We start from the raw sequence: 27,773 nt of genomic DNA on the forward strand, positions 1-27,773 counted from the left end.
TTGCAAAGGAACAGTATTTGTAAGCATATTAAAAATACGTTTTCAGGATTGAACTCTGCAATGCAAAAGGTTAAACCACAACATATCAGCACAATGCATAAATTAGGTTGTTTTTAGAGTGCTGGGTTTTTGCATTTTTTTCGCCAATAGAGCGCGTACTGCTCTGGTGTTGACAAGAAAGATCTCTTTGCGAGCAGGCTGACATTTCAACTGAAGACATACTACAGTTGGTTGCCTGTCCCTGGTGTCGTACCGGTGAATGCGTTTCTTCAATCCTGGAAAGCGGCAAACTCTTATGCATTTCTCCCTTTTGCCATGATTTTGAGGGTTCTTCAGAAGATCAGACAAGAGAAACGCTCACTTATTCTACCAACTCCATTTTGGACTTCACAGGCATGGTTCCCAAATAACATTGTGATTAGCCTGCGACATTCCCTTCTTTCTTCCTACCATGCAAGGCCTAGTGCAAAAACGTAGATCGAGAGGAACATCCTCTTGTTCTGAATGGAACTTTGAACCTTCTTGTCTGGAGAATATCAGGAGATCTAGAGAAATGGCAGGCCTTTCAGTAAGAGCTCAGGAACTCCTGGAAGAATCGTGAGTTCCGGGCACCCACTGCAGGTATAGAGTAATATGGAAGACATGGGTATGTTGATTCTTGGAAAGGAATATGGATCCTGTGGAGGTTCCTATTGTGGAAGTTGTTAACTATCTCATAGAACAGTTTGATAGGGATCTTAGTTATAGAAGTATCAACTGTTATAGGCCTGCGATTTCTGCAGGTCATAGTCTCATAAATGGCAGGACTGTGGGTAAGAATATTTTGGTTTGCAAAGTGCTCAAAAGCATTAAGATGAAGAGACCTCCAAAACCTAGATACAGCTCTTTGAGATGTTAATCTGATACTCTCCATGTTTTCTTCTTGGCCTAGTAATAAGTATTTCTAAGACTTTCTATGAAACGGTCCTCTTTACTTTGATTTCTTGCCAATGTGAGTTGGATGTTAAGGCTTTGGAGGTAAGTAATAGAGTTTATGATGCCTTCTGGGTTACCTTTGAGGTTACTGAAAGAACAAAACCAACGTCTGATACTACTTTTATCCAATGCCTACAGGTGACTTATGCAAATTTTGAGTAATAATAGAGTAATGAGGAATCCTCTTGGAAACAAGGGAAAATAACATGAATGAGAAATTGTAATGAACTACCTCTGACTCTTTGGCTGTTATCTGCCAGAAGTTACTTCATCCAGTTTTGGACACAGCCACTAGATTAGATCACTGAATAGCAGTGTTCTAAAAGATGCTAAAACGTTGGTCACCACATTCAGGGGACGATTATGAGTTTGGTGGACAGAAACATCCGTCTGCCAAACTCCCGACGAGGAGGTCGCCGCGGTGCTGTGACCTCCCCGCCGGCCCCATTACAACTTTCCCTCTAGGCTGACCCGCAGAAACCAAGGGTTTTCACCCGTCAGCCCAGTGGGAAAGGTGCTGCAGCATTGCCGGTGGCTCATAATAGAGCAGGCGGCAATGCTGCCGCACACAGTGGGCAACAGCACCCTTGAAATGCGTACTGTCTGCACAGCACTGCATGGAACTGCCATGAAAAGGCTGACGGAGAACAAGGTTGTAATCAGCAAGGCTGCACTGTGTTCATCACAGCCCTGGCTGATTACAACCAGCGCTGCCGTGAGCAGGTTGGGATCTAGGATCCTGGCAGGGACGGCAGTAGGTTGGCGGGTCAACCCGCCAACTTCGTAATGTGGCAGTCGTACTGTTACAGCCGTGACAGTCCGACGGCCGCTGCGAGTCTGGCGATCCTAGGGCTCATAATCGGGCCCTAAATGTCTAAAATCTCTGTTGTGCCCACTGGGCAAATATTGAATACAATTCCAGTTGATCCCAATATACATTATGTGGCCAAAACTACAAAAGAGTTAGTTACATTAATATACCTAACCGTATACCATCAAAATAACAAAAGGTATTTAAATGTCATCAAGTTTGCATTAACCCAAATCCATGAATTTTAAAAAGTGCCCAGTTAATTGAGAGTCAGTGCACTTAAACAGGCTAAGGCTGCATCTGTACTCTTCCTAATTCCCAGATTATTTCAGAATGGTCTAATTAATTAGCTACAAAAAGCAGTTGAAACCTGGCAGATGTTCACTTTAGAGAGGGGCGAAATGTGCTGATGGGTAGTCTGCACATGTGACAAACCTAGAGTGAAATTAGTTTACAGTTGTATAGACCCAGTGACTAAAATTGGGTTATGAGTCCCACATGTGAATAAGTATTATATATTTCTACTTGGCAACCTGTCCTTACCCCTTGGAGAAATGACAGCAACACATTTGTGTGGATATAATGACGAGAGATGTTTGTTCTTTTTGGCCTCAGTAAAATATTTTAATTTACTGCTTTTGTGACTTACCTTTGACTGACTTACCTTTTTTTGATTCGCCTGCACAGCTCTCGGTCTGTGCTTGTGAAGTCATATCTTACTAAAAACTATTCTTTAAAGGGACTTATAACCTGCCCCTGCTTTGCCCCTTAATTACCTGAACTTCCAGTTTGTTCATTCAAATGTTGCTCCAACGTCGCTTACATTTACTTGCATTTTTGTTGGCTGACAGGTCACTTCCTGCTCTTCTGTTCTGCTTTTGTCGTCTTGTGGAGCGTGGCCGAAGTACACCTTCCGGTTTTTGGTGGTTGGTTACTTGTTAGTGTTCGTATGCAAAAAGAAGAACTCAACGCAAGTCAATTTGCATTGAAATGTGTGTAAACGTGTCGGCCATCTTGCAATGGAGTATCGAGTGCAGATGTAAAAGCAAGCAGCGAGTGAGCTCATTATGTTGTGTTTTTCGTTACTTAATAATTAAATTTCTGATGAATAACAGTTGTAAATATTAAAATTAATTGTATGTTTGTTCCGTAAATGACCACTCACTCAATTTTAAGCAAAAGTCATTTGCATAATTGGGTTATTTCGAATTGTTATTCTCTCAGAGACTTATTAACAGGCAGGCACAAGTGCAGTAATCTTGCAGGCACTAGGGTCATAATTTGAATGGTGTAGTAGGCGCAGTGGCACCAGGGCCAAAAGTAATCTGAACTCCTCTAAACTCCAGATATTGCTATATTTTACTACTAAACAGGCGGTCACAAGTGCAATTACCTTGCAGGCATTAAGGTTATGATTTGAATGGTGCAGCAAGTGCAGTGGCACCCAGGCTGCAGGGTGTCAGAACCCCTCTAAACACAGATTATTGCTAAAGTTTACTACTAAACAGGCTGGCTCAAGTGCAGTTATCTAGCAGGCACTAGGGTCATGATTTCAGTGGTGCAGCAGCACCAGGAACAAAGGCTCTATCCACCACACTAAACACGTATTATTGGTATATTTAACAACTAAACCAGCAGGCACAAGTGCAGTTATCTTGCAGACACTTGGGTCATGATTTTAGTGGTGCAGCAGGTGCAGTGACACAGGGACCAAAGGCACTAGAAACCCCTCTAAACACAAAAGATTGCTATGTTTTACTACTAAACAGGCAGTCACAAGTGCAGTTAATTTGTAGGCAATAGGGTCATGATTTGAACAGTGCAGCAGGTACAGTGGCACCAGAGCCAAAAGGTTCATAACTCCTCTAAGCACCGAAATATTTTAATACTGAACAGGCAGTCACAAAAGCAGTTATCTTGCATGCACTAGAGTCATGATTTGAATGGTGCAGCAGATGCAGTGGCACCAGGCCCAAAAGTTGTCAGAACTCCTCTAACCATCAAATATTGCTACATTTTACTACTAAACAGGCAGTCACAAGTGCAGTTACCATGCAGGCCCTAGGGTCATGATTTTAGTGGTGCTGCAGGTGCAGTGACACCGGGGTCAGTGGCACTAGAAACCCCTCTAAATACAAAATATTGCTATATTTTACTAATAAACAAGAAGTCACAAGTGCAGTTACCTTGCAAGCAATAAGATCATGATTTGAATGGTGCAGGAGGTACAGGGGCACTGCAGCCAAACGTTGTCAGGACCCCTCTAAACACAGTTAATAGCTAAATTTGACTACTAAATAGGCAGTCACAAGTGCAGTTATCTTGCAGCCTTTAAGGTCATGACTTGAATGGTGCAGAAGGTGTAGTGGCACGAGAGCCAAAATTTGTCATTGTCCTTCTAAACACCAAGGTGGTCCTTATGACCCGGGGCAAAGGTGGCAGTTTCACCGCCAATAGGCTGGCGGTGAAGACCACATTATGAGTGTGTTGGGTTGGCCCCTGCCAACCTGCCACATCCCCACTTGTACCGCCAGGTCGGTCGGACCTACTGGGCCGGAGATGAGCATCTATGACTTGGCAGTCCACAGAAGACCACCGGTGGTATAATGAGCCCCCTTTCCACCAGAGTTTCCACGCCAGCAGCACTGCCACGAAAACTCTGACAGAAATGCTACAGGTGACAGGGAATTCCTTCCCTGTAATCAGGTAGACGACTCTGATCCTCCCCCCCTCCCTCCCCCCAGCAAGCACAATCCTACCCCCCAGCAAGTACAGCACCCTCGTCTCCCCACCAAGTACAGCGCCCCCCGCATACATGCACATAGACACCCAAATGCACCATGCATACACTCATTCACCAACACTGAAATACACGCATTCACACACATGCATCCATACATGCATTCACCACAACACTCCTACTCGCATTCACCACAACACTCATACTCACATACACACACGCATACACACTTACATGTATACACCCACTAACTTCTACATTCATACACCCATACAACCAGGCATACACATATTCATGCACACAGTTAGACAACACACACTCACACACGTACACACAACACCCCCCCTCACCCAACCGCCCCTCCCTTGTCCGACGATCAACTTGCCTGGTCCTGGGAGGAGGTCGTCTGGCAGGGAACGGGTGCTTCCACCTCAGGCGGTGGTGGTGGAACCGCCCCAGCGCCCTCTGCCCACCAGCACGACTACTGCTAGATTTCCGCCCATTATGTGGCGGAAATCCAGCAGTACCCTTAATATGGTGGGCGGAAGACTGCCAACACTGGCAGTCTTCTGGCACCCCTGACTTTGGCAGTCTTTGTAAAAGACCGCCAAAGTCATAATGAGGGCCCAAGTATTGCTATATTTTACTACCAAACAGGCAGTCGCAATTCTGGTTTCCTTGCAGTTAAAAGGAGCATAGTTTGAATGGTGCAGCACGTGCAATGGCACTTTACTAACTACACATTACTATACTCTATTACAGTGCCATTTTAAATAAGGAGCAAATTACGAGTTTGAAATCCTCTGATATTAATTCAACATACATCACAAAAAAACGCACTATCAATGGTTTATCAAATTTAAAACAAACATTATTATAACCTTTTTCTAATATTTATAATCCAGTTAGTAAGATAGAATGCAAAAGAAAAAACAAAGACAAAACATATTGGCTTCGCCAATGCTTGTTTTATTGTGTGTAGAATGTTGTGATCAATAGATTTAAACCTCTACCAATCACAGTTAAAATTTTAAAGGACGAAGGGGCACAATTAACTTAATTCCTAGTGATTCTCCCCTTAGTGCCCTTTTGTAACTAAGTGGTGTGAAACAAGAAAGTAAACCCTCTTAAGATTCTATGATTGTATAGGTTAAGACACATCTAGTTCTCACCAAGTCCTAACAGTGGATGCAACTCACTGTATATGACAACTAACTTATGAAGATTGCACTGCCATTATTTGTTAAACAAATAAACAGCCAACATTCAGTAGCTTTTTAGGGAAAGTTTCAATACCAAGTATAAACCCTTTTTACAGCACTAACTTGGTCTGAACATTTGCTGCAAGAGTTGATAACAGTGCCTTTTAATTGCATGGGATGAATTCTGGCTCACCCCTCTACAAAAATACTTAAGATCTATTATTTTAAGGACATTTGCTTATACTCTTAGGGCCAGATATATCAATGGGTTTTACCCATTTTGGGTCAATAGAAAAAAGCTTTAGTACACATGGGCCTTAGACCCCTCCACAGCATTTCTACAGGGGGGGATATCTGCACTTTTACTTGGCCATTGAAAAACCTGATTCTTTTCTTTTTCAGGCATTCAGTTGTAGGTTTACTGGTGTGTTTTGGAACATTGTCCTATTGCATGATCATATTTCGGCAAAGCTTTTGCTGTTGGACACATGGTCTCATATTGTCTTCTTGAATGTGCTTGAGTAGAGAGGAATTCAGTGTGAAATCATTGATTGTGAGGCACCAAGATCCTGCAAACTGGGTTGAAATTCTCATCAGTCCTTCATCCCTTCACTTGTGGTTGGTATAAGGTTTGGTTTTGTGTTGCAGGGAGCTGGAGAGCAGCTCTGGGATTTGCAAGATGGCCACTGAAAATCAGACCAAGTGCAGAGAAGTGAGCAGTCTAGAGGCAGGAAGGAAGAACTGGTCCAGAAGGAGACAGGCACTTCCAGAACACAGTAGGAGAAGATGCCTAACTGAAGAGGTGGAGGGATCGTGTGGAAGGAGACACAGGAAGCCCAAGACGGACGCTGAAGAAGGACACCAGATACTGGACCAAATTGAGATACAGAATCAGCAGGGCCAATGTGAGAAAGTTTATTGGACAGACAGGAAACCAGAGAGAGAGAGGGAGAGAAGGAACCTTGCATGGATGGAAAACTGATTCTCTGTTACAAGGCTGCATTAGAGCGCAGCAGTCCGAGAGAAGAAGGCGCTTGTAGTCTAGCTTGCTCCGGGGAGGGACCATGGTACCAGGCAAGAGCTGCAGCCTTTGTGGTCTAAGTGGGCTAGTTGGTGGCACAGAATAATTGGTGGATATGGTTGGATCAGTTCTGTGGATCACAATTCGGGTGCATACACCATGATATTGAGAACCCATTACAGTGGGGTTATGCGCAGTGTTCTCAAGACAGGTTGTGCATTACGGTCGACCAACTCCACTTTTGGTCGTATCTGCCCAGAGGACCTTGTTCCAGAAGTCCTATGGTTCATTCAGGGTTATGTAAGGGGTTTTGTGCTGGTTACCCTGCCCTGAAAGCTGTACTCCTCGAGTCATTTTCCTACTGCTAGAATTCATGAACTCTAATGTTTGCTGTTTTGGCCTTTATATCATTCGAGGCCGCTTTGGGTTTTTGTGATGTCTAGGACCATCAGACATTCTGATCGTGTGCTGGAAACCCCCCTCCTGGGTAGACTGGCAACCCTCTTGAACCTTCTCTTGAACTGTTAAATGATCGAACCTCATTGTTTGGAAATAGCTTTGCAGGCCTTCTCAACTAATGAGCAACAACTTTGACCAAGCCATGATGTAATACCACAAACCTGAATGCTCCAGATTCAACTGACAGGTGCTAGCACTTTCTGATGGTTAAGTAATCACATAAACCTGTTTAGCAGGACTTGATTCTAATTAGCTTATTGACTGGTATGGAAGAAGTAAAAATAAGCAAGACCCCTGACTACTGACTGAATTTTTTATTTAATAAATGATAACAAAGTGAAACGTCTGTATTGTTTGTCACACATGATTAGATTAATCTACTGATAGTATGTGGTAAAGATTAACTCTATACCAAAAAACTAATTAGGGATATAACCACAGGGAGAATTATGTGGTCCAGTGCATCAGTCTCTCAACATGAACTTATAACTGAATTAAGATGCATAGTTCCAAAAGAACAGACTCCATTCCACCAATTAGGGTAGTGATCTTTCACTCACCACATGCATTAGTCTTACAGGTACAGTATCCCTTACTCACCATTGGGTGACATGCTTCATCATCGAGCCGTGCTCCTGGTCATGCCGGCACTGCAGTGCCTCATGGGCCCTACTAGAGGGCTCTTTGCCAGAAATCTTTTTAAGAAGGTATGACAGTAGTTGGTGGATGTGAGAGGGGCTGGTAAAACTGCTAAAATTGGCTAAAGGTGCCCCAAAAAACAGTATTTTAATACCACCTGGCATCCCTGCCAAGGTTAAAAACAAAGAAAAGGGGGAAGTACAGAAAACAATGATCTGGTTCCTACCAACAACTAAATTTATGTCAACCTCTCTAACTAGAGATTTAGTTATTATGAAACTGTCTGCGGGTATTCCCTACACTACAGAAATGCTAGTCCTGGTCAAAATGTTTCTCGCCAAATACAGTCACATGGATCAGGTGGCAATTCTTCAGGACCTGTTGTTGTGCCTAACCCTCACTTGGAGAATAAAACATCTCTACTCCTATTGCCTCAGTAAGAAATCACTGAAATCTTACGTTGGAATCATAAACTTCTGAATGTGGAGACCTAATCAAACAACATAACCCTAACCACCGAAACCCATGCTGCGCATGGCCCTTTGGCTGTGCGTAGTGGAATTTGGCTGTAGCCTGTCTCTCTGTGTGTGAGAACAGGTGTGAGAGGGTGTATCTGGGGGTGAGAGTGTCTGTGAGAATCTCTATCTGGGTGTGAGAGTGCATGCATCAGTGTCTTAGTGGGTGCGTCAGTGTCTGCGCAGGCCTGTGAGTGGGTGCATGAGGGTTTCAGTGGGTCTGTGAGTAGGTATGCGAGTCCAAGTGGGTCTGTGAGTGGGTGCGTGAGGGTCTGAGTGGGACTGTGAGTGGGTGCACGAGGGTCTGAGTGGGTCTGTGATTGGGTGCGTGAGTGAATGGGCGCGTAAGTGAATGGGCGCGTAAGGGTCTGAGTGGGTGTGTCAGTGGGAGAAAGAGATTGAAAAAGAGAACTTTAGAGACAGAGAAAGAGAGGGGGGGTCGTTTTTTAGGCTTTGATGAATGATACACTTAAAATGAGATATTTCTGGACAAATTAAAAAGAAAAATGTATTTGACAATTAAAAAGATTGAGATCACCTTTAAGTATGAACATAACATTTTTTATAAAAAAAAAAAAAAAAATTAACAAGGAAAATGACCATGGACACTCAACTTTCAGTGCAAGGGCCTGCCACCTTAACCTTTAGGCCATGCTCTCTTCCTCTCTCTTCCATCCCATTATGGACACCTTCCCCAGGCACAGTGTAGAGGGTTATGGGGGGAGCCTGAAGGCCCCCACGTTCCCGGTTAACTCCCCACCTCCGGTGGGAGCCAAGATTGCGAAGCTCCCTCTCGGTAAGAGCAGTTTCCTCTGTGTGCCTGCCTGCCTCTCAGTGGGCAGGCAGATAGAGGAAGCCTCCGCTCCAATGAAGGGGGAGCTGTTTGACAGCAGGGCAGAGTGTTTGCTGTGGCTTGGCTGCCGCTGTCAAAGCTTTGGCCAAGCCACAGCAGGCAGTTATGTCCCAGGGTGGGCACCTCAGGACATAGAAGGAGCCGCTGGGGGGTAGCGGTCCCCAGGGCCATCAGTGGCTCCTTGAGCGCCCCCCCCCCCCCCACAAAAATAGCCCCAGGGAGGTGGTGGTCCCTGGGGCTGTGGGGGTCCAAAACAGACCCCCATTCTACTTTTTATTGTTTGACTCGGGGATGTGCTGGTCCCCGGGGCTGCCCCGCATAGAATTAGATTCAAGCCCTAGAGAGGTGGCAGTCCCTTGGGCTATGGGGTGGCGGTGCCCCTGCCCCTGGCCTGGGCAATGCCCCTGGGACTTGGCCCACCTGGGGGTTCAATTTAAGAAGCGCTGGAGTCTGTGCTTCCTTTTTTTTTTTCCAATTTTCACCAGATCCGCTGTGACTTCTGGCGAAAGTGTAAAAAAAAGAATGCTTTTTAGCCCTGGGGAGGTCCCTTTGGAATGCCAGCACCGGAGCTAAGGAGTCAGGGTGTCCATACACTGGCCTCTCTTGTTTTTTTTTAATTTATTTTTTTGTGGAACTCCGCTAAAGCTGAGTCCCAACATGGCTGCCAACACTTCCTCGTTGAAGTGTTAGCACCCAATCAGATCTCATCACAAGATCGTGAGGGGTCGCGAATCCTTCACATCCTTATATATGCACACAAATTTGGATTTCCTGTAATTTCTAAAAAACTACTGAACGGATTTACACCAAATAACAAAAAGGGCTCTTCCTGGACCAAGAGCTACCTTTCTGCCAAATTTAGTGTAATTGGGTGCTATCACTGTTCAAAATGCTTATGGAACCCCCCCCCCTTCTACTTCTAGGCCCCCGCTTGAAAGATTCCCCCAAAACTTTCCAGACAGCAGCTGAAGATAGCGTTGTATTTTCTTGTACATTTTTTTGAAGATTCATGAAATGGTGCTAAAGCAAAACAAAAAACGCTTTTTCAATAGAAATTAGGTCCTTACTATAATTAACTAGTGGCAATCACCACTAGGTAATATATATCTTAGTCCAATGGACATATTAGTTTGCCATGCAAGTATTGAACATCTGTTGCAGAGCACACCCTCAGGAAAATACCAGATCACCCTCAACAAAAAAGCCTCAGTCTTTGAAAGTCTTAACCAGTTCATAATATACTTTGAGTTTATTGCAAGCCGAATAGAAGTTACGCAAACAATATCTGGTTCTACTGACTTAAACAGTGATCCACACTCCCACAGAAACCATTATTAACATCCACTATAATCAGTATTACAGCCACCTTGAAAAACTGCCACAACAAGATGCATGATCTAAAAGAAAGCACTTTGGGCGCGGAAGTACTGCAATGGCTTGGGCAAAGACTCCACATATTACTTACAAACATTTTCATCAAGTAGCCTTGTTGGCTCTCCCATGTTGCATACTCCTTACACAATAACCCATATTCCATATTATATGCCCTAAGACTGATAAAGATTGATAGTTTGACTGGTGTAACACGAAGCAGAAAAAATAAGCAAGGATGCTACACAATGTCTTTCTACTAAAGTACTTGCTTTCTTGGGCATCAAAAATGGCCTGCATCTTTGGGAATGGAATGACAAAGCCAGGCTCCTGATGCTTTAATGCAAATCAAAAAACAATTTGCAGTGGGAATAAAATAAGATGAACTGAATAGGGAGTGTTCTCGCTCATATTCAAATGAAGTTGAAAAACTGGTGAAGAAAAGAGTGGTTGAAGTCATTTGACTATTCGTAAATGACAAAAACAGAATGAAATAGTGATCCACCTAAACAACGCCCTTGTATTAGTTACATCTCCCACAAAAGATAGTACAGCAAGCTGGATTCGAGCAATAGTTCCAAGCTAGAGATCAAAGCCTCTTCTTAATCAACATAAATGCAAACATCCAACTGATCTCTAACTTATAGAAGGGAGTGGAGGAATACATTGCTGAACTGCAGCAATATAGCCCCTTCAAGATTGCAATCTATAAATTAATCAGGTAGCCGGTGCATATCTGACAACTGCTATATAGGCTTCAACGACCAAAATGCGTTTCAGGATTGTGAAGAGCCAGACTGTTTGGAGCTTGACTAACCCTTACTTGAAAGATTACACATTTTATTCACATCCACACAGGCCCTATTTGAAGATCATCCATATATTTGATCCAGAAGACACCCTTAAATGCATTATTACTTAGATAGACTCAATTGCCTTGTCAAAACATGCAAACATCTAAGCTACAAGTGAGGTAAGCTATTCAGCTTGAATGCCATTGCTATGTTGTTTCAGTATTGCTTTTCTAGTTAATCTGGACTTAATGTATATCAAATCATCGTAGGTCTAAGTAGAAACTTAGGGGGAATAATGAACTTCTGTGTCAAATATATAAAAACCTGCACTCATATGCCAACCCCAATAGAGCCACTTTAACTGAGAGTACAGTTTAAATAAAAATTGTGTACTGAACACTTTTAGTGGACTTACAACAAAATACTATGAAGGCAAAACAAAGTTAATAGACCTCTAGTAAATTGCTTTCTGTAACAAAGGCAGTGAAAGAAAAAAGTAAAAATAAGGCATTGAACTAAACGACCACAGTGTCCTATAGTCGTAAACTGAATATTATGAAGAACTTTATAAAAGTGATCTCCAAGCTAATGGTGGTCCATTTGACAAGTTCTTTGAGGATGTCCTTCCAAGTAATATGCAAATTACAGGCTTCTCTAAATTATGGACTGTCATTGCTGTTGACTGAATTAAGAGGATAACTTCCTGATCTTTCATGTGTACTGTAAATCATTTTGGATAAACTATGCTGCTCTGTCATCACCTAAATCAAACGATGTCTCGGATGAGTCTCACGCCGAGATGTGCTTCCAACTGGCATAGAAAAATGTTATTCCTAAGAACACTACAAATATATGTTCAAGTTTTTTTAAAAATGGATTGAAATGGCAATTCTGTTATTCACGCTAGATGAGTGTGATAATATTGTTTCCATTTTCTGAGATCTTAAATTCTACACCACTCGGCAAGAAACTGCAAAACTTGTAATAGTGTAAGTTATTGAAACGGTAACCTTATATACCTTTGCCTTCAACCCATCAGCTGCTTCCTAATTTAGAAATCAATTTAGGTTCTCAATCCCATAAAAGCCTATCTTTTCCCATTCTTGGAATGATGACACAGGAAATCACGTATGAGATTTACCACCCTCTGTAAGGTTAACATTGGAATTGAGATTATCTCAAACAAACGTATTGCTGATCATCATTAGCTTTTAGAAATTGACCTCAAATTCCAACCAGTTTATTATATGAGCATTAAATTGTCTACGAGTCAAGAACAAGTATTTTATAATTTGGAAATTGCTGGAAATTCGGCACCAGAGGGACATTTTTAAAACACCTTCCTACACCTACCACTAAGTACTTTTTGAGCTAAAATAAAAATGACAACTATCTGCATTAACGAACCTCATCTAATTTGACCATTTATAAACACCGGTTTATTATTTGGAACCAAAGTTATTTATTACTTTTCCATTGGCAGTCCATCCCTCTGGATATTACAGTTGAATAATGTGCTTCTGGGAATTACTTCTCGATCAAAGGACCTAGTCAGTGGACAGCTGATTTAAGCCGTGTTTCTGTTTTTTTGTTAGCCTGACACCACAAGACTTTCAGTATACACCAGCTACTGAAAAGAATATTCTCCTGCAGAAAACGAGCCAGATGCAATATGTCTTAACCTCTGTGAAATTCCTCTCCTACATACCAAGAATAGAACGCTACTAAGATGCCCGATTTGCTGCTTCTTCTCAGAGAAACTCCCGGCCATGCTCTAACTCCCCGAAAATACTACTTCTTGTAATGTATTTATACCTCATGGACTCACAACCGTTCCTTCATCACCAAGTTGAAGTTGACGAATTTATTTTATCTTCCGTTTACACAATTCGCTGCTTCCACTTTTCCCTCAAGGGTACACACGTGCCCCATTCCATACTGTCTTGGTTACTATTGTTTTCATTGCTATACACCCCTCATACTTTAAAGCATTGAAACAATAAAATGATAAAACAAACGGTGTTTTAAAACAGAATTAAAAAATAATCCAGTTAAGAATTTTCTAGCTGATAGAATCGTCCATTTAATTTCATGTTTGTTTCTACGTTCCAACTCTGTGAAAGATAAAATGTCCAAAAGAGAAACGGGGTGTATATGTAGTAAAATATATAACTTTTATTTATATTTATTTTTTAAATGAGGACTAGAGTGGCTAATCAACTGTCACAGTTTTTCTGAAACAAAAAAAGCGTTTTGGCACAAATAATATGTGCACCAAAGTCAATTTAAAAATACCAGTTTTCTATACTATTTTTGTATATGGACGTGGGATCAAATTGAAAAAAAACTATGTTCCCACTCTTCCTAAGCATAAAATGTATTACTTGAGGTGTAGAATTACCTTAATTAGTATGTATTTTGACGAAGAAGAAAAGATGTGATGTATTGAGGATTATCGGTAATTGATCAGAACATAATGACATTGATACAGTTGCTTAAATGTATTAAATATGTTTCCTAGTGTAGTGCCAAAAATGTAATGATAAAGCAAGTAAGTTCAAACTGCAAAAGCTTCCAATGTAACACGTAACAGAAAGCAAACTATTCCTGTAATGATGTAGTAGTAAAATGTATTGACAATTACAATCTGAACAGACAAAAGTGTGAGAATACTGCAAAACAATTCACTAAAATATTTTATCTTTAAAATACAGATTCAAAAACTAAAACCTAGCCCCTCAGATACAGAAAGTAAAAATTAATGAATCCCAGCGTAATGCAAACAGTGCACCCCATTCTAATTAGAATTGCTGATCCTGCAACAGAAGTGTGCAACCTACTGTTAAAGTGCTGTGATTTAAGCAAAGACCTTTATAGCCTCAGTTGTAAGTGTAAGTGTTTTAACTAGGGGTTCCTCGCTGATTAACATGTTAATGTTGTGAAAAGACAACAAATTCCAGAGGTGTTAGGGAATGATTTCCAGCTTCTCTTAAACTCCTCCAATGAAAATAATAGGAACCTAAGTCTAAGAATTTTATGAATAATTAGGCATGTCAAAAGCAGTAAGCGATAGCTTGCACAGCTATCGCTTACTGATTTACATGAGAGTTTAACATAACTAAAAAAAATCCACAATTAGAATTCATGATAATGCATTTCAGAATATTTTACAAACAGTTGTTGATCCACAAATGCCTTAAATGAGACGTATGTGCAAGCACACTGCAAGACATCAAGCCGGTCCACTGACCGTAACTCTTAAGGCCACCACTGATTTTAAAGGTGCGACCCTGACTATCCACTATAGAGATCATATTTAGAATCTCAGACTCTGTAGGTCTGGGCTGCTTCAAAAGGACAAACTGAAATCTAAACTGGGGCTGCTTTTTAAAGGGGTGTTAGTGTTAACTCAAGGGTCTATGAGTATTAAAGCAAATCAAATACATCATTCTTTTCCTTGAGAAAGCTTCAAGACCATAGTTCAGTGATGGCATAACTTTGAACGCAACACCATTTAAATTTGTGGTGACTGAATGGCTCAGTATACAATCATAGTGTCTCCTGAAAACAAACTACTATCATGAGTCTTAATTCTCATGTGAGGTGAAATGATACTTGTATCTTAGCTGGTCATCAGGCAATAAACCAAAAAAACGATAAGAAATGGTTTTCTTTTGGGCTGTTTGGCCAGACACTGATGGCACTGGAAGCACAGATGGTGCTCCTGCCAGCAGAACCCCATCTAGCTATACTGTAGACAATGCCTGGCTCAGGTGGCACTCATTCAGAGTTGTGAGTCCCTCCAAGCCTCACTAGACACATTGCCAAGCAGATTACCAGCATTTGGAGCAGAAAGACGGCCCCGCAAATAATTAAGAGGGTTAAACGATCGAGGTCCCAAGATGGCGGACAGGAGCCGCATTACAGTTTCTGGGGAAGAGGTGACGGAGCCGCACCTAGACTCAAATTAGACATTGTCCCACTTGGGGAGAACACCCGATACCCCTGATGTGGGGCTGTGGGCCACGATCAGCGGCTTGGGATCTGCATAGGAGGCTGCCTCTCTGGCGCCGAGTGCAAAGTACTGAGGGGGGGCACACAGCCATGTCCCAAGATGCCGACCCATAGCTGGTTAGGGAAAATGAGATAGAAAAGATGAAGCCTGGCCTGGATTTGCCCTAGCCACAAAGCACTGAAATGCAGTCCCCGGGAACTCTTACTGCAAACATCTGAGGAAGACTGGCAGTGGTGAGTGTGCTGCTGAATCACCAACTCCCTTAGAGCTATGCGGGAGTGGTGGATTGCTGAATGCTGGCTGGGAAGAGTGAGCACTACGAGGTTGCTTATGGACCCTTGCAAAGTAACCAGGCTTCTGGATTTGTGGCAGCAGCACCTCTGCATTGTAGGCTACTGAGTCACTCCTACAATAGGTAGCAGCTGTGGCCCATACTTCCCAGCTCACAAGCAGAACCTCATCAAAACCCAACTGGTAAAGGTAATTTGTGTCAGCCTTGCATGGACTCTAAAAACCCTTTCAGGGAAATCGTGGTGGAAAAAGTCTTACCCTTTTCTCTCCACGTACAAGTCTCTTACAGAGACACAGGCAAGAAAGTAGATGCAGGACAGTTTTCAATACATTTATTGAAAAGACTGCAACCTACAATAAAATACACGAGCTGCAATGATTAGCATAATAAGAAATAACAGAATCAGGATTGTGAAAATTAGATATGTGAATACAAAAAACTGCAACATATTGTCTTAACATGAGTATCCAATTCCTATCTAAAGGTCTAATCTTTAACCCCTAAGCAACAGCATGGGGCTGTAAGCCAAATCTGTCCATACAGTGTCCAGGAGAAGCACACCTCACCCCGTTACCTTGATACAACGTTATGCCGCCAGACACCAAATCGGGATCTGTGGAGACACAAAGGCTGAGGTCTATCGAAAACCAGCATGCAGCATAGATGGAAATTCTGGTTGGAACCCCTTAATGCTCTTTGTCCTACGAGATGTTTTTACAGGCAACATGTTTATGTTCCTACACAGAAGTCTGACACGGGTATGTACCTAAGCGCTGGATTGTTGACACAGTCTTAGGGCCGGCAATACAAAATATTATTCTGTGTGCCTGGCATTCCCTTTTTGTAATTCCGAGGAAACAACATGATGCAAAGTATGCCATCCATAGCACTGATAATGACACTTTCGCCGAATAGCTTTTGATAATGGAATTAAAAAAATGCCACTAAGGAAGCAATAATAAAATGAATAAAATTTAATACAGAAATACAGAGCATGAATACTGAATAAAAGGGCACAGGCCGCAAGCCTAAACTAAGCTATCACTGAGCCCAAGCGGCTAACTAAAATGGACCCACAACAAGGTGAAGTGGAGGAGGTGAGCGGAGAGCAACGCAGTGCTGTGAGAACGTGCCCTAGCTTTGCGGAGGATAGCAGGACTGCTGCGCAACACTGAAGCTCATTGCCACCATACAAGCTCTTCACACCGAGGTTCCTGGCTGACTGAGTACTGGTATAGCTCGCTGGTAGAACTGAACACCAGCAAACGTCTGAGATAAAAATAACCTCCACAATGGTTATTCTTGGACCTTGGTAGTGACTAATACCCTCCGCCCTCCTAGATCAAGGGCACAGCTAATTATGGGTGCATTTCAACAATGATCCTGAGCTCCCTGGAGCCTGCTGCTACAGTCTTTCCTGTCTGGGCCCTGCAATCTTTATCCGGTGCCGGAGGGAACTTGGGCAGTAGCGCTTCCCCTCTCAACAATACCCCTTGGCCCAAGTGGGTGCTGCCCCACCTGCGGGTCACGAAGCAGTGGCAGATATGGGGTGTAGGTAATAAATGCTGCCCCAGGTCTTTCCAGCTGATGTTCCTTACCTGAGGACTCCTGGTGCACTGAGGGAGCCTGTTCTTTGGCTGACTGTCCTCCCTGCTGCCTTTGACACCACTGGGATTCTGGGGGCCACTGCTCACATATCCCAGTCTGCCCTGGTCTACAAGGGGGGTGCCCTTGGAGCATCCTGGAGGACATTTATACGAAGCAGTGTACTGGACTTATTACACTGGTCCCTAGTAAACAGTTCCTACGCTGACACCCTTTGCCTCCCACATTGACGCAGTGGTCTCCTGCCCATTGCCACATGAGAGAGGACACATTTCTCAACCCGAGCAGCACCTCCTAACTACATACTAGCATGGGGAAGGTCACTTGCAAGAAGAAACTGGACACTGGCAGCTCAACAATTGGGGATATTGCTGAATCCCCACAAGACGATGGAAACTGCCTCATGGCCTGGGCCTCCTGAAGGTCCCACTCTTCAAGACATTATACAAACCCTAACAGCTTTCAGAGAGATGCTGGAGACCAAAATCGACACCCTGGTGGCGGACATAGGAATCTTGAGAGATGACCACCGACGCCTTGCTGAACGAGTCACAACGGAGGAAAGAGACCTGGCAGAGGTATCCCCATTTCAGGTGTCAGTAAAAGAGCGGCTCACCAACATGGAGGCAAAGGTTCGAATGCTCGAACTGCAGGCAGAGGTCAACAAGAACAGATCGTGTTGCAATAATATGAGTGGGAAGCTTACGGTAATGAGTGGAAGGGAACAGCATGCTAGACTATCTTGAGAGCTGGATTCTGGAGGAAGTGGGGACGAAGGGTCTCTTCCCATTTTATTCTCTGGAAAGAGCATACAGGGTGCCAGGGAAGCCTCCACTTCCGGGGGCTCGCACGACCTGTGGTGGCCAGATCATTGCACTGTAAAGACCGGGATCACATTCTGAGCCAAACAGACAGAAGGGAGTCCACAGAGCCAAAAATAGTAAATTAGGCTCTTCCTGGACTTCACTAGGGAAGTGCAAAAACAGCTTTCCATCTTCTTAGACACAAAGAAGTGCCTGGGACTACCATATGCTAGGATGTTCCCTGCAACAACTGCAGGTGACAGTACCAGATGGTGTACAATTCTTCCAGACCCCTCAAGAGGTATGGCTCTTGACCTACACCCACAAACTGCACCTAGCCAGAAACCCCCAAGAAAGCAATCTACGAGGGCCCGATTCAAAGTGCAGAGCCAAAAACCACAGTATAGCAGCCCTTTCCATAGAAGAAGTCCAACAGGAGTGACAGAAAGTAGCAGAGGTGGAAGCATCAATTAATGGCAGCGGAGAGAGCCCTCCTTCCATACTGGAGGACGATGGCACCCAGGACTTAGGCTCAGGCCACAGGTCCAGTTTATCCGGGGACTCGAGTGCAGACTGCCTAGTCTGACTCCGGGGGCTTCTGATTTGGGTATTGTGTTGGTATTGTTGCGATGGATGATTGAAGCATATCCCACTGTGGGCTTTCCATGGGGCAAAGGGATGCTTCATTCCCTGAGTCATGAGCTTTTCTTTTCCTTTTATTGCTAGGTGGCGGGAACCTGGTGTGGCGCAGTAGATAGTCCTGACCCCTTAGTTTGTGTTACACGTGGGTTCACCTGCAAGTGATTGTGGTTCCATTGAGTGTTTGGATGGGGGGTTGTTCCATACCTGTCCTGGGGAGTTAGCGTTTGGTTGCATGTTGTTTGTTTGTTTCATAGGGGAACATGAGTCATGACCCATTGGTTCTCCTATTTCTGCCCCAGCACTGACTGAATGTGACATGTTGAATTGCCGGAGCCAGAGGATGGTTGCACTTGCTTGCGTGTAGTCCTATAAAATGATGACCCCCATGATTTATAAGCTCCTGACCTGGAATATTAACTAGAACCATATCGGACCACAACCCGGGCCTCCTCCACTTGAGATGGGAGCGCCCTAAGCCCTGCATCCCTACTAGGAGGCTGAAACCTGAGTCATTAGAAGATCCACTGTTTCGGGAAGTGATCAGGAGATGCATTCAACAATATTTTGAGGGCAACAATAGAACAACGTCCTCCTCCCAGATGGAGTGGGATGTCTTAAAGACGTTGCTCAGGGAGAGGTGCATAGCCAAATTGGTAGGGGCCAGACATACTTTGTTGCAAGAAGACACCTCTATGGAGAAAAAGTTGAGGGATATAGAGAGGCGTAGACCAGGTCACCCAGACTTACAACAAGCTTTGTTAGACACTAGGGAGAGATTGGCAGGGCAGGATGAGAGGCTCAGATACTTTGACTATAGACCATAGACCACTCTAGCTCCCTCGTGACTTGGCTCACAAACCCTGCTAAACGGGGCTCGATCACAGTGGAGATCGAGACCGAGGTATGGATACGGCTGTATAGACAAGGGGATACTAATCATCACTTCATCCGCTATTATTCTTGCCTGTACACAAGTGCTTCCATACACACTGAAGGGGCAATACATTTTTTCTTAGCACCGTTACTCATACACCTGAAGAGGCTAAGGGTTTGGGTGAGGACATTACCCTGCAGGAGATTCGGGAGGCAATAAAGAGCTTGGCACAAGGCAAAATGCCTGGAACCTATGGGTTCCCCATTGAGTTTACCAAGCATATTCAGTGAGCTAGCCCCCAAAATGGTAAACCTATATAAAGCAGCTAGAGACAACCTCATTCCCCCGGAGGTGCTGGTGGTGCCACTGATGAAGCCCAATAGACCTCCCCACGACTGTAGAGCTTATTGACCATTGTTGATGCTCAGTACTGACTACAGGATCCTCAGTCGGGTTTTAGCTACCATACTCATTCCAATCATGATCATACTTGTCCACCTGGATCAGGCAGGGTTTATCCCCGGCCGCAACATTACCCTCAATATCAGGCGCCTCTTGACTTCACTGGAGGCTGATACCTATGACCAAGGGGAAGCGGCACTGTTTGCTGTTGATATAGAAAAAGCCTTCAACAGCTTGGAGTGGGACTTCCTCTATGGCGTGATTTTTGGCCTGGACCAGGTTGCTATATACAGATCCCACGAACAGAGTCCGCATGCACCGGGTCATATCTGAGAGCTATAGGGTGGGCCGCGGTATCAGCCTCTTGTTGCCCTTACTTTTTGTATTGGCCATTAGGGCTCTTCCCAACTGTTTTACGGCAGGGTACCGGTGTCAAGGCACAGCAATTGGCAACCAACCCTACCACATTACCTTGTATGTGGATGATCTCTTAATCAACTGACCCAGAGTGTGCTAGGACCCTGCTAGAGGAGTTTGGATTATTATCTGGACTAAGGGTCATCTGGCACAATTATGTGTCAGGGACTTGTTCCGTGCTGAGAATTTCCTCCTGCTTGACGACTTTCGCTCAAATTTAATTTACCACAAGGCCACTCTCTACTCCACAGGGAGGTGGTAGTCGCGGTCCACAAGCACTGTGGAACCGGCACGTCGGAGCAACAGACTCATAAAAGCTGCCAGTACATTGTTTTATCCTCAGGCACCATCAAAGTGATCGCATGCTTATATTGGGAAATTAGGGAAGAAGTGCTAAAGCCACTAGAAACCCTGCGGACACAATGGTAGGAGGGCCTGGTGGGGTTCCCATACCTGAAGGTGACTGGGCAGTCCTACTGGAGAGGGGATCTAGGGGATCCAGAAACATCTGATTCAAATTAATCAACTTGTATATTCGATTATTCTACACATGGTATACCTAATCCCAGGGAGAATAAATAGATATTTCATCTTGGTCGGAGCGGCTTGTCCGAGATGTGGGGAGGTGGGTGCAGAGCTCCTGCACATGTTGTGGATCTGTCCACTGATGATAGCTTATTTGGAAGAGATAACCGTAATTGCTTATGTAACTGCAAGCGAGGTCCCCTGCTCCGTGGGGCATTGCTGGTTGAGCTGGTTTTCACACACCACCAAGACCAAGGTCGCAGTTAGGGTTCGGGTCTTGACCTTTATTTTAGCAGAGGTAGGAATCACCAGACATTGGAAGGACCCAGTGTTACCACTTGGCGTAGGGAACTTGAGAGGTGGGCAGGATATGAGGCTAGATGGGGGCGTGGCTCACTGGACACGGCCCCGCCTGGGAGGCGCTAGTGGATTGCTTAAGGGATCCAGATTACCCATCGCAGATGACGTCTTAAGGGTGGTCCCCGTCTTCGACCCCTGCTTAGGACTGTTGATGTAATCACAAACCTACTTCTTGCAGCCCAATAGTTCAGCTATTGGCCGTCCATTTTAGGTTCCTCCGGTTATTTGTATCTCACAATGAGACGCTTATTGATAAGACCCAACTACCTGCAGAGTGGATGTCCGTTGGGCCTGACTTGGGGAGGGGGTGAGAAGTTTTGGGATTTCAGATTGGGATAATAAGAGAAAGGGTGGGTGGGCTTGAATAACTGCACTGTATACGATGTCACAAATGTGCTAGTTGTTTGATAATGCTATGAAATAAAATCAGTTTAAAATAAAAAAGAGAAATGGCTTTCTCTTTCCCTAAGTACTTCTTTTGGTTCTTCTTTTTGGTACATGCTCTCTGCTGCAAGATGTGTTGTTAGCTCACAGTGGATTTAGAGCCTGCCCATTTCTTCTCTTCATAGCCACTCTTATTTGCATAATCCTTATTCAATAGCTGATGTGGGCTTTACTTCCTCATTCTGGGGTTCTCTCCCCCCGCAACATGGCCGCATCACTTGTGTCTTTCCACTTCTCCCCTGTCAGGTTCTATTGTTTTCTTTTTGTTTAAGCACTCTACAGGAGTGTATGTGTTTTCCAGCTGTTTCATTCATGTACTTCTTTCCCGTGCTCGCTCATGTTGCTTTTTCGCTGCACATGTGCAACTCCCAGCTTTCCTCCTTAATGCCCCTGTTTGCTTATTCTCCTGCTTGCTTATTCTCCTGCTTTCCTTTTATGCTTTTTGTGCTTCTTCTCCAGCTTCACTTTGCACTCTCTCTCTCTCTTTCCTGCCGTTTGCTTGCCCCCCCACGTTCCTATCTTTGAGTTCACTTTCCTCACCTGTGCTCTCCGAGTTCCTTCCCCCACCTTAGCCCTCCCTGTTGCTTAATGCTGTGTTGCTTTGCTTCCACCCTATTGTTGCTTCCCCAGGCCTCTGTGATTCAGTTCATCCTTCCCCCTTCATTTTCCTTCGGCCCTCCAACCACCAACGGCTTGTTTTCATTTTGGTATACCTATCTAACTCGGATCAGCAAACAAAAAGAAAAACAAAATTATTTCACCCTATTTTTTAGGCATGTGCATGTTTGGTATGTCCTCTCAACATAATGCAGCCAGTCGTGTCATAGGCTTTTGTTTTCTTTTTTAAAATCCATGACGCACAGCAGCAGGATTGCTGCACAGCACGGTCAGAACCATTGGCAGAGTCAATAGGTTGCAAAGGAGAAAGCTGTTGGCTTTCGCAGTGCTTGATACATGTTTACTCTTGAACAGCCGGAGCACCATGCAATATTGAGGACCCAATTGTTTTATGTTTACTAGATGGAATTATGTTACTACAGGGACCCAATTTATTTTCCACTAGAACATTGGGATAGCAATCAGGTGATGTTTGACAAACTTACTCACCAACATGCCAAAATAGCTCTTTTTACATAAATATATTGCAAAATCTCATTCCTAAACTTCATGATAATAGCCTGTTGTCTCGAGTTACTCCATTTGCTTGGAACAAAGACAATGGATACTGTGTCCTCAAAGAAAAGCTTGTTTAAATCACCATGGTCTTTGAGTACAAGCCAGATATTTCCCAGTTTCATAATGATGCCCACATGAGATAAAGGGCCTGATTTAGACCCTGGCAAGCTGTACTGTGTTCTGCCAGGGCGGAGGAGGGATGTACTCCGCTGGTGTGGCAGAGTACAGCTTGCTATATTTGAGATCTCTGCTGCCTGGCAGAGATCTCTGTGCCTTCAGAGAATCTAAGTTGCCCCAGCGGTTTAGAAGGCTTTTTAGCTGTTGCTGTTTGGGTACCATATTCAGTGTGCCCACATAGCAGAGTTTTTGTTTTATAAATACAAACTCCAAGAGTTCGAGTTTGTTTTTGTTTAAAAACAAATGTCCTTGACACTGTGGTAGTTTTCTCCCATTGTGTTAGAGGCATGTAAATTTTTTCTTGTTCGAGAATGCTAGGCTTTGGTGGGCCTGAACAAATATGTCAGAACATCTCCCCCAAATAGGGCAGACTGTCTTAGGTACTTGGATTGATAGCTAGATATCCAAGGGGCTGTTGGTCTAAGGTTTCTGAAGACGGAGAAGGCTCCTCCGGCGGAAACGTACTGGTTAGCCTGACTTTAAATAGTGGTGATTTATGAGGTTGGCGGAGTGAGTACTCTGTCACGTTTGTGCGGGAACTTATCCCCCAAACTCTAAATAAGGTCCATAGTCTGGTTTGAAAACCAGTTTTCAAGAACTGTATGAGCTGACTTGAGCGACTTTGTTCAGACTTCGTTACCTCAGGGTCCCTGTCCAGTGGCTTAAAGATATTTGTGTTATAAAGTTAAAATTGTTTTCTTGTGCATTGTCTGACTTTTTCTACTGTGTATGCACTGTTTTAATACTTAGCACATTGCCTTTGATTGATGCCTTACTCCTTTGTGTCATGTTACCAGGGATTGAGCAAAGGATTATTTAATTTGTGTTTTATCTGGCAGATGGTGGCTTTATTCTTGGAGACATGTGTCCACCCCAACTAATAATCCACTTTACTACATTTCCTACATTGGTGTTCAGTGCCACACTTGTGTTTTTGAAGTGCTGTGCGGTTTTAAAATGGCGTGAAAAAAATCCCTACATTGATTTTAGAGAGAAGTAGTCTTTTGACTTTAAATTGCCATTTAGATTTTGAAGTGGGCCATTTTTTTTTTTTTTTTTCTAAATTTCGTTTTTCACTACTTATTTTGCACCTTTTTCTTTTGTGAACATGGAGGTTAATCTGACAAACCTGGCTGACATTACTGTGGGAGAGATGAAAGCCATATGTATGGAAGGGTAACTGAAGCTGAGCCACGAGGCATAAGTACCTGAAAGCCTTCCACTCCAGAAGAGAATGAAGACGAGAATGGAAATGCTCCAGAAGACGAAGAGACAGGTGACAACCTGCCCCAACATGAAATCAATTGTCACATTCCAGGACTGGGAGCAGTGTGATCCTCTCAGAGCTGGCACACCACCAGCTGGACTATCAATAATGCTTTGAGTTTTTTATGCTATTTCTGCTTGAAATTTAAAAATTCATATCTCTGGTTCACCTTATTTGATTTTTGTCATTTTTATCCTACTTTTACGCATTCATCTTTTTTTCTTTATTTAAAGTTGATTGTGCAGTTTTATTTTGTGTTATAAAACTTTTTGACTGTGTATGCACTGGTTAAATACTTTACACATGCCATTTAATTGAAGCCTGGCTGCTTTGTGTCACGTTACCAGGGATTAAGCACAGCTTTATTTTATTTACTTTGTGTGATATTTAGCAAGCGGTGACCTTATCCTTTGAGGTGGACACTTGTCCACACCATCCACACTGAATAATAGCATACTTTCAATTTTGATAATTACAGTTAGCAAATAGAACAACTTGTCTATCACGTGGATTTCATTGAGTGTTTTACAAAAGGCCCATGGTCTTTGAATACACAAGATGATGTGAGCATACAATGACAGAGACTTGCAAACAGCTATGATCATGACTAGGTTATATTGAGCAATGTATGTTACACACAGCCTCCTTAATTTTCTTTACCAAGACATAACATCTATTCAGAAAGCCATGACATAAGAAGTAAACCTTTGTCCATCAATAAAAATATGCATATGTACCTCCTTTGATTGGTTCTGTGGTAAAATCCCCTGAGAAGGGTATTGCATTTCAGGGCTCAAAAAATCTACCAGGCCACTCGCTTTGGCGAGTCATATTTGATCAGGCACAGCTATTTTTAGGACGTACTTGCCCTTTCTGGAGAGTTGACAAAGAACAAGTGTTCTGTTCAGTCAGAAAGTGGAGGGTCACATATTCACAGACCGAGGTCAAAAGTCTGTTTGTCTTGCCATTAATTTTCCTTCTGACTTCAAAGTTCCAGGACTTTGGAAGGTAAAATGTGTGACCTGCTATTTAGAATGTAAAAAAGAAAATAGAGTGTCAGATTTTTCCTAACACACAACATTTAAATGACTAAGTCACCTGTTACAAACATTTCAAAATACATTTCAGTAGTTGTGAAAGCCCATTTTTTGTATTTCTGTGTGATGAAAAAAATATTTTAATAGGATGAAAACAAATCAGAATACTTTGTGTGTTGATGTGCAAAAGTTATGTTTTCTGAAACCCAATTTGCATAGATTGTTAATACACTATATATTTTTATCAGTAAAGCTGCAAGTTAGTGGAAAGATTTTTGGACATTTTTTGGAAATGTATTGTGTGTAGATGACAATATGCTACCACATCATGGTTTAGTAATATATTTATTAAAAGTGAGTGTTTGAGCAAATTGAGAAACACTTCTGCCCTGATGGCAATGCTGTTAGTAAACTAAAAGCAAGTCATGGGTCATGTGTCGCCTATATGTGGGCTAGATTCTTGTGATACATACAGAAAACTTTATTCTACTTAGTCAAACAAAAGAGTTATTTTTAATACTGCAGAAATGCTGAGCTCACATATTTGAAGGTGCAATCATATGTGAGAATGAAGAAGAAAGTGACTGTAAATTATTTGCCTAGAATCACACAATTTGAGACTCGATTGCGGGTCAAGTACATTACAGTTAGGTCGAGTAGATTATTTAAGTTACTTGACCTGCAGGTATAGTGATATTTGTATGATTTTTTAGGCCTGCATTTGGTGCTAAAATAACCCTGTACAAATTGTCTTTACTCTGTTTTCTAAATGTAAATGTTAAGTGTTATTTAGTATAAATGCCGAAGATTAATGGAAGATTTGGTTTCTAATCCTTTATTCTAGAATGATCAGTCTACAAATGAAATGCAAAATCTTGGAGGAGAGGATCTTTCAAAACTAGCGGGAAGGGTATGTGAATAATTAACTTATCACTTGAATAATGTATAGAAGTGCATGTCATTTTTCTGTTCGATTTAAGAATGTAAGGTAAATAAACCCCATTTTATGCATTTGTGATTTTTTTTTTTTGACAGAAGAAAGGATAAAAAACAATATCCAACGGTATTAGAGAAAAGAGGCAGTTGTGGCACCAGTGTTATCCATCTACCAACTCTGTTAGGTTATTGATGTTTTTTGAAGATCTTCACCAATCTAAATTTTTCATTGGTGGAGTTCTAGCACTTGCTCTCTTTCCTTTACCAGACAACAAACTTGAACTATCTTCTTTTGGACACATTCTTATCTTATTTACCTGCCCTTTTTCACTTGTGCTCTCAAATTATACAGAGTAAAGCATATTAATTATAATGCAAGTGAGCTCACAGTCCATGTTCGTCACTCAAAAACTCATGACAATTCTACCACAAACTGCCTATGAATCTGAGAAATCAGTCATCAGCTTAATGTGTTTATATGTAGATGATGGTAATGTGCAACGTGGTCTGGGGCAGCAATAAGTGAGGATGTGAAGCTGGAGCTGAAAGTACCTCCTGTGTCCTGACACTTCTGCTGTTTCCAAGAACCACTTCGACTGACCAGATGGTGTTATGTGTAGGAAGTTGGCTCTGTATGTGCTATTTCAAAGTAAGGAATAGCATGCACAGAGTCCAAGGGTTCCCCTTAGAGGTAAAATAGTGGTAAAAAGAGATAATACTAATGCTCTATTTTGTGGTAGTGTGGTCGAGCAGTAGGCTTATCCAAGGAGTAGTGTTAAGCATTTGTTGTACATACACATAGACAATAAATGAGGTACACACACTCAGAGACAAATCCAGCCAATAGGTTTTTGTATAGAAAAATATCTTTTCTTAGTTTATTTTAAGAACCACAGGTTCAAATTCTACATGTAATATCTCATTTGAAAGGTATTGCAGGTAAGTACTTTAGGAACTTTAAATCATAAAAATTGCATGTATACTTTTCAAGTTATTGACAAATAGCTGTTTTAAAAGTGGACACTTAGTGCAATTTTCACAGTTCCTGGGGGAGGTAAGTTTTTGTTAGTTTTACCAGGTAAGTAAGACACTTACAGGGTTCAGTTCTTGGTCCAAGGTAGCCCACCGTTGGGGGTTCAGAGCAACCCCAAAGTCACCACACCAGCAGCTCAGGGCCGGTCAGGTGCAGAGTTCAAAGTGGTGCCCAAAACACATAGGCTAGAATGGAGAGAAGGGGGTGCCCCGGTTCCGGTCTGCTTGCAGGTAAGTACCCGCGTCTTCGGGGGGGCAGACCAGGGGGGTTTTGTAGGGCACCGGGGGGGACACAAGCCCACACAGAAATCTCACCCTCAGCAGCGCGGGGGCGGCCGGGTGCAGTGTAGGAACAGGCGTCGGGTTCGCAATGTTAGTCTATGAGAGAT

General features: G+C 43.0%; 1 protein-coding gene across 1 annotated transcript in view; it reads left to right on the forward strand.

Moving 5' to 3' along the window:
* PRTFDC1 (phosphoribosyl transferase domain containing 1) overlaps positions 1-27,773 on the forward strand; it is a 149,660-nt gene that overhangs the window by 58,854 nt on the left and 63,033 nt on the right. The window contains exon 4 of the mRNA XM_069211366.1: positions 26,261-26,326. Within this exon, the coding sequence (XP_069067467.1) occupies positions 26,261-26,326 (66 nt within the window). The remainder of the gene's footprint in view (positions 1-26,260; positions 26,327-27,773) is intronic.

The sequence above is a fragment of the Pleurodeles waltl genome, chromosome 10 (genome assembly GCF_031143425.1).
Source record: "Pleurodeles waltl isolate 20211129_DDA chromosome 10, aPleWal1.hap1.20221129, whole genome shotgun sequence".
Lineage (NCBI taxonomy): Eukaryota > Metazoa > Chordata > Amphibia > Caudata > Salamandridae > Pleurodeles > Pleurodeles waltl.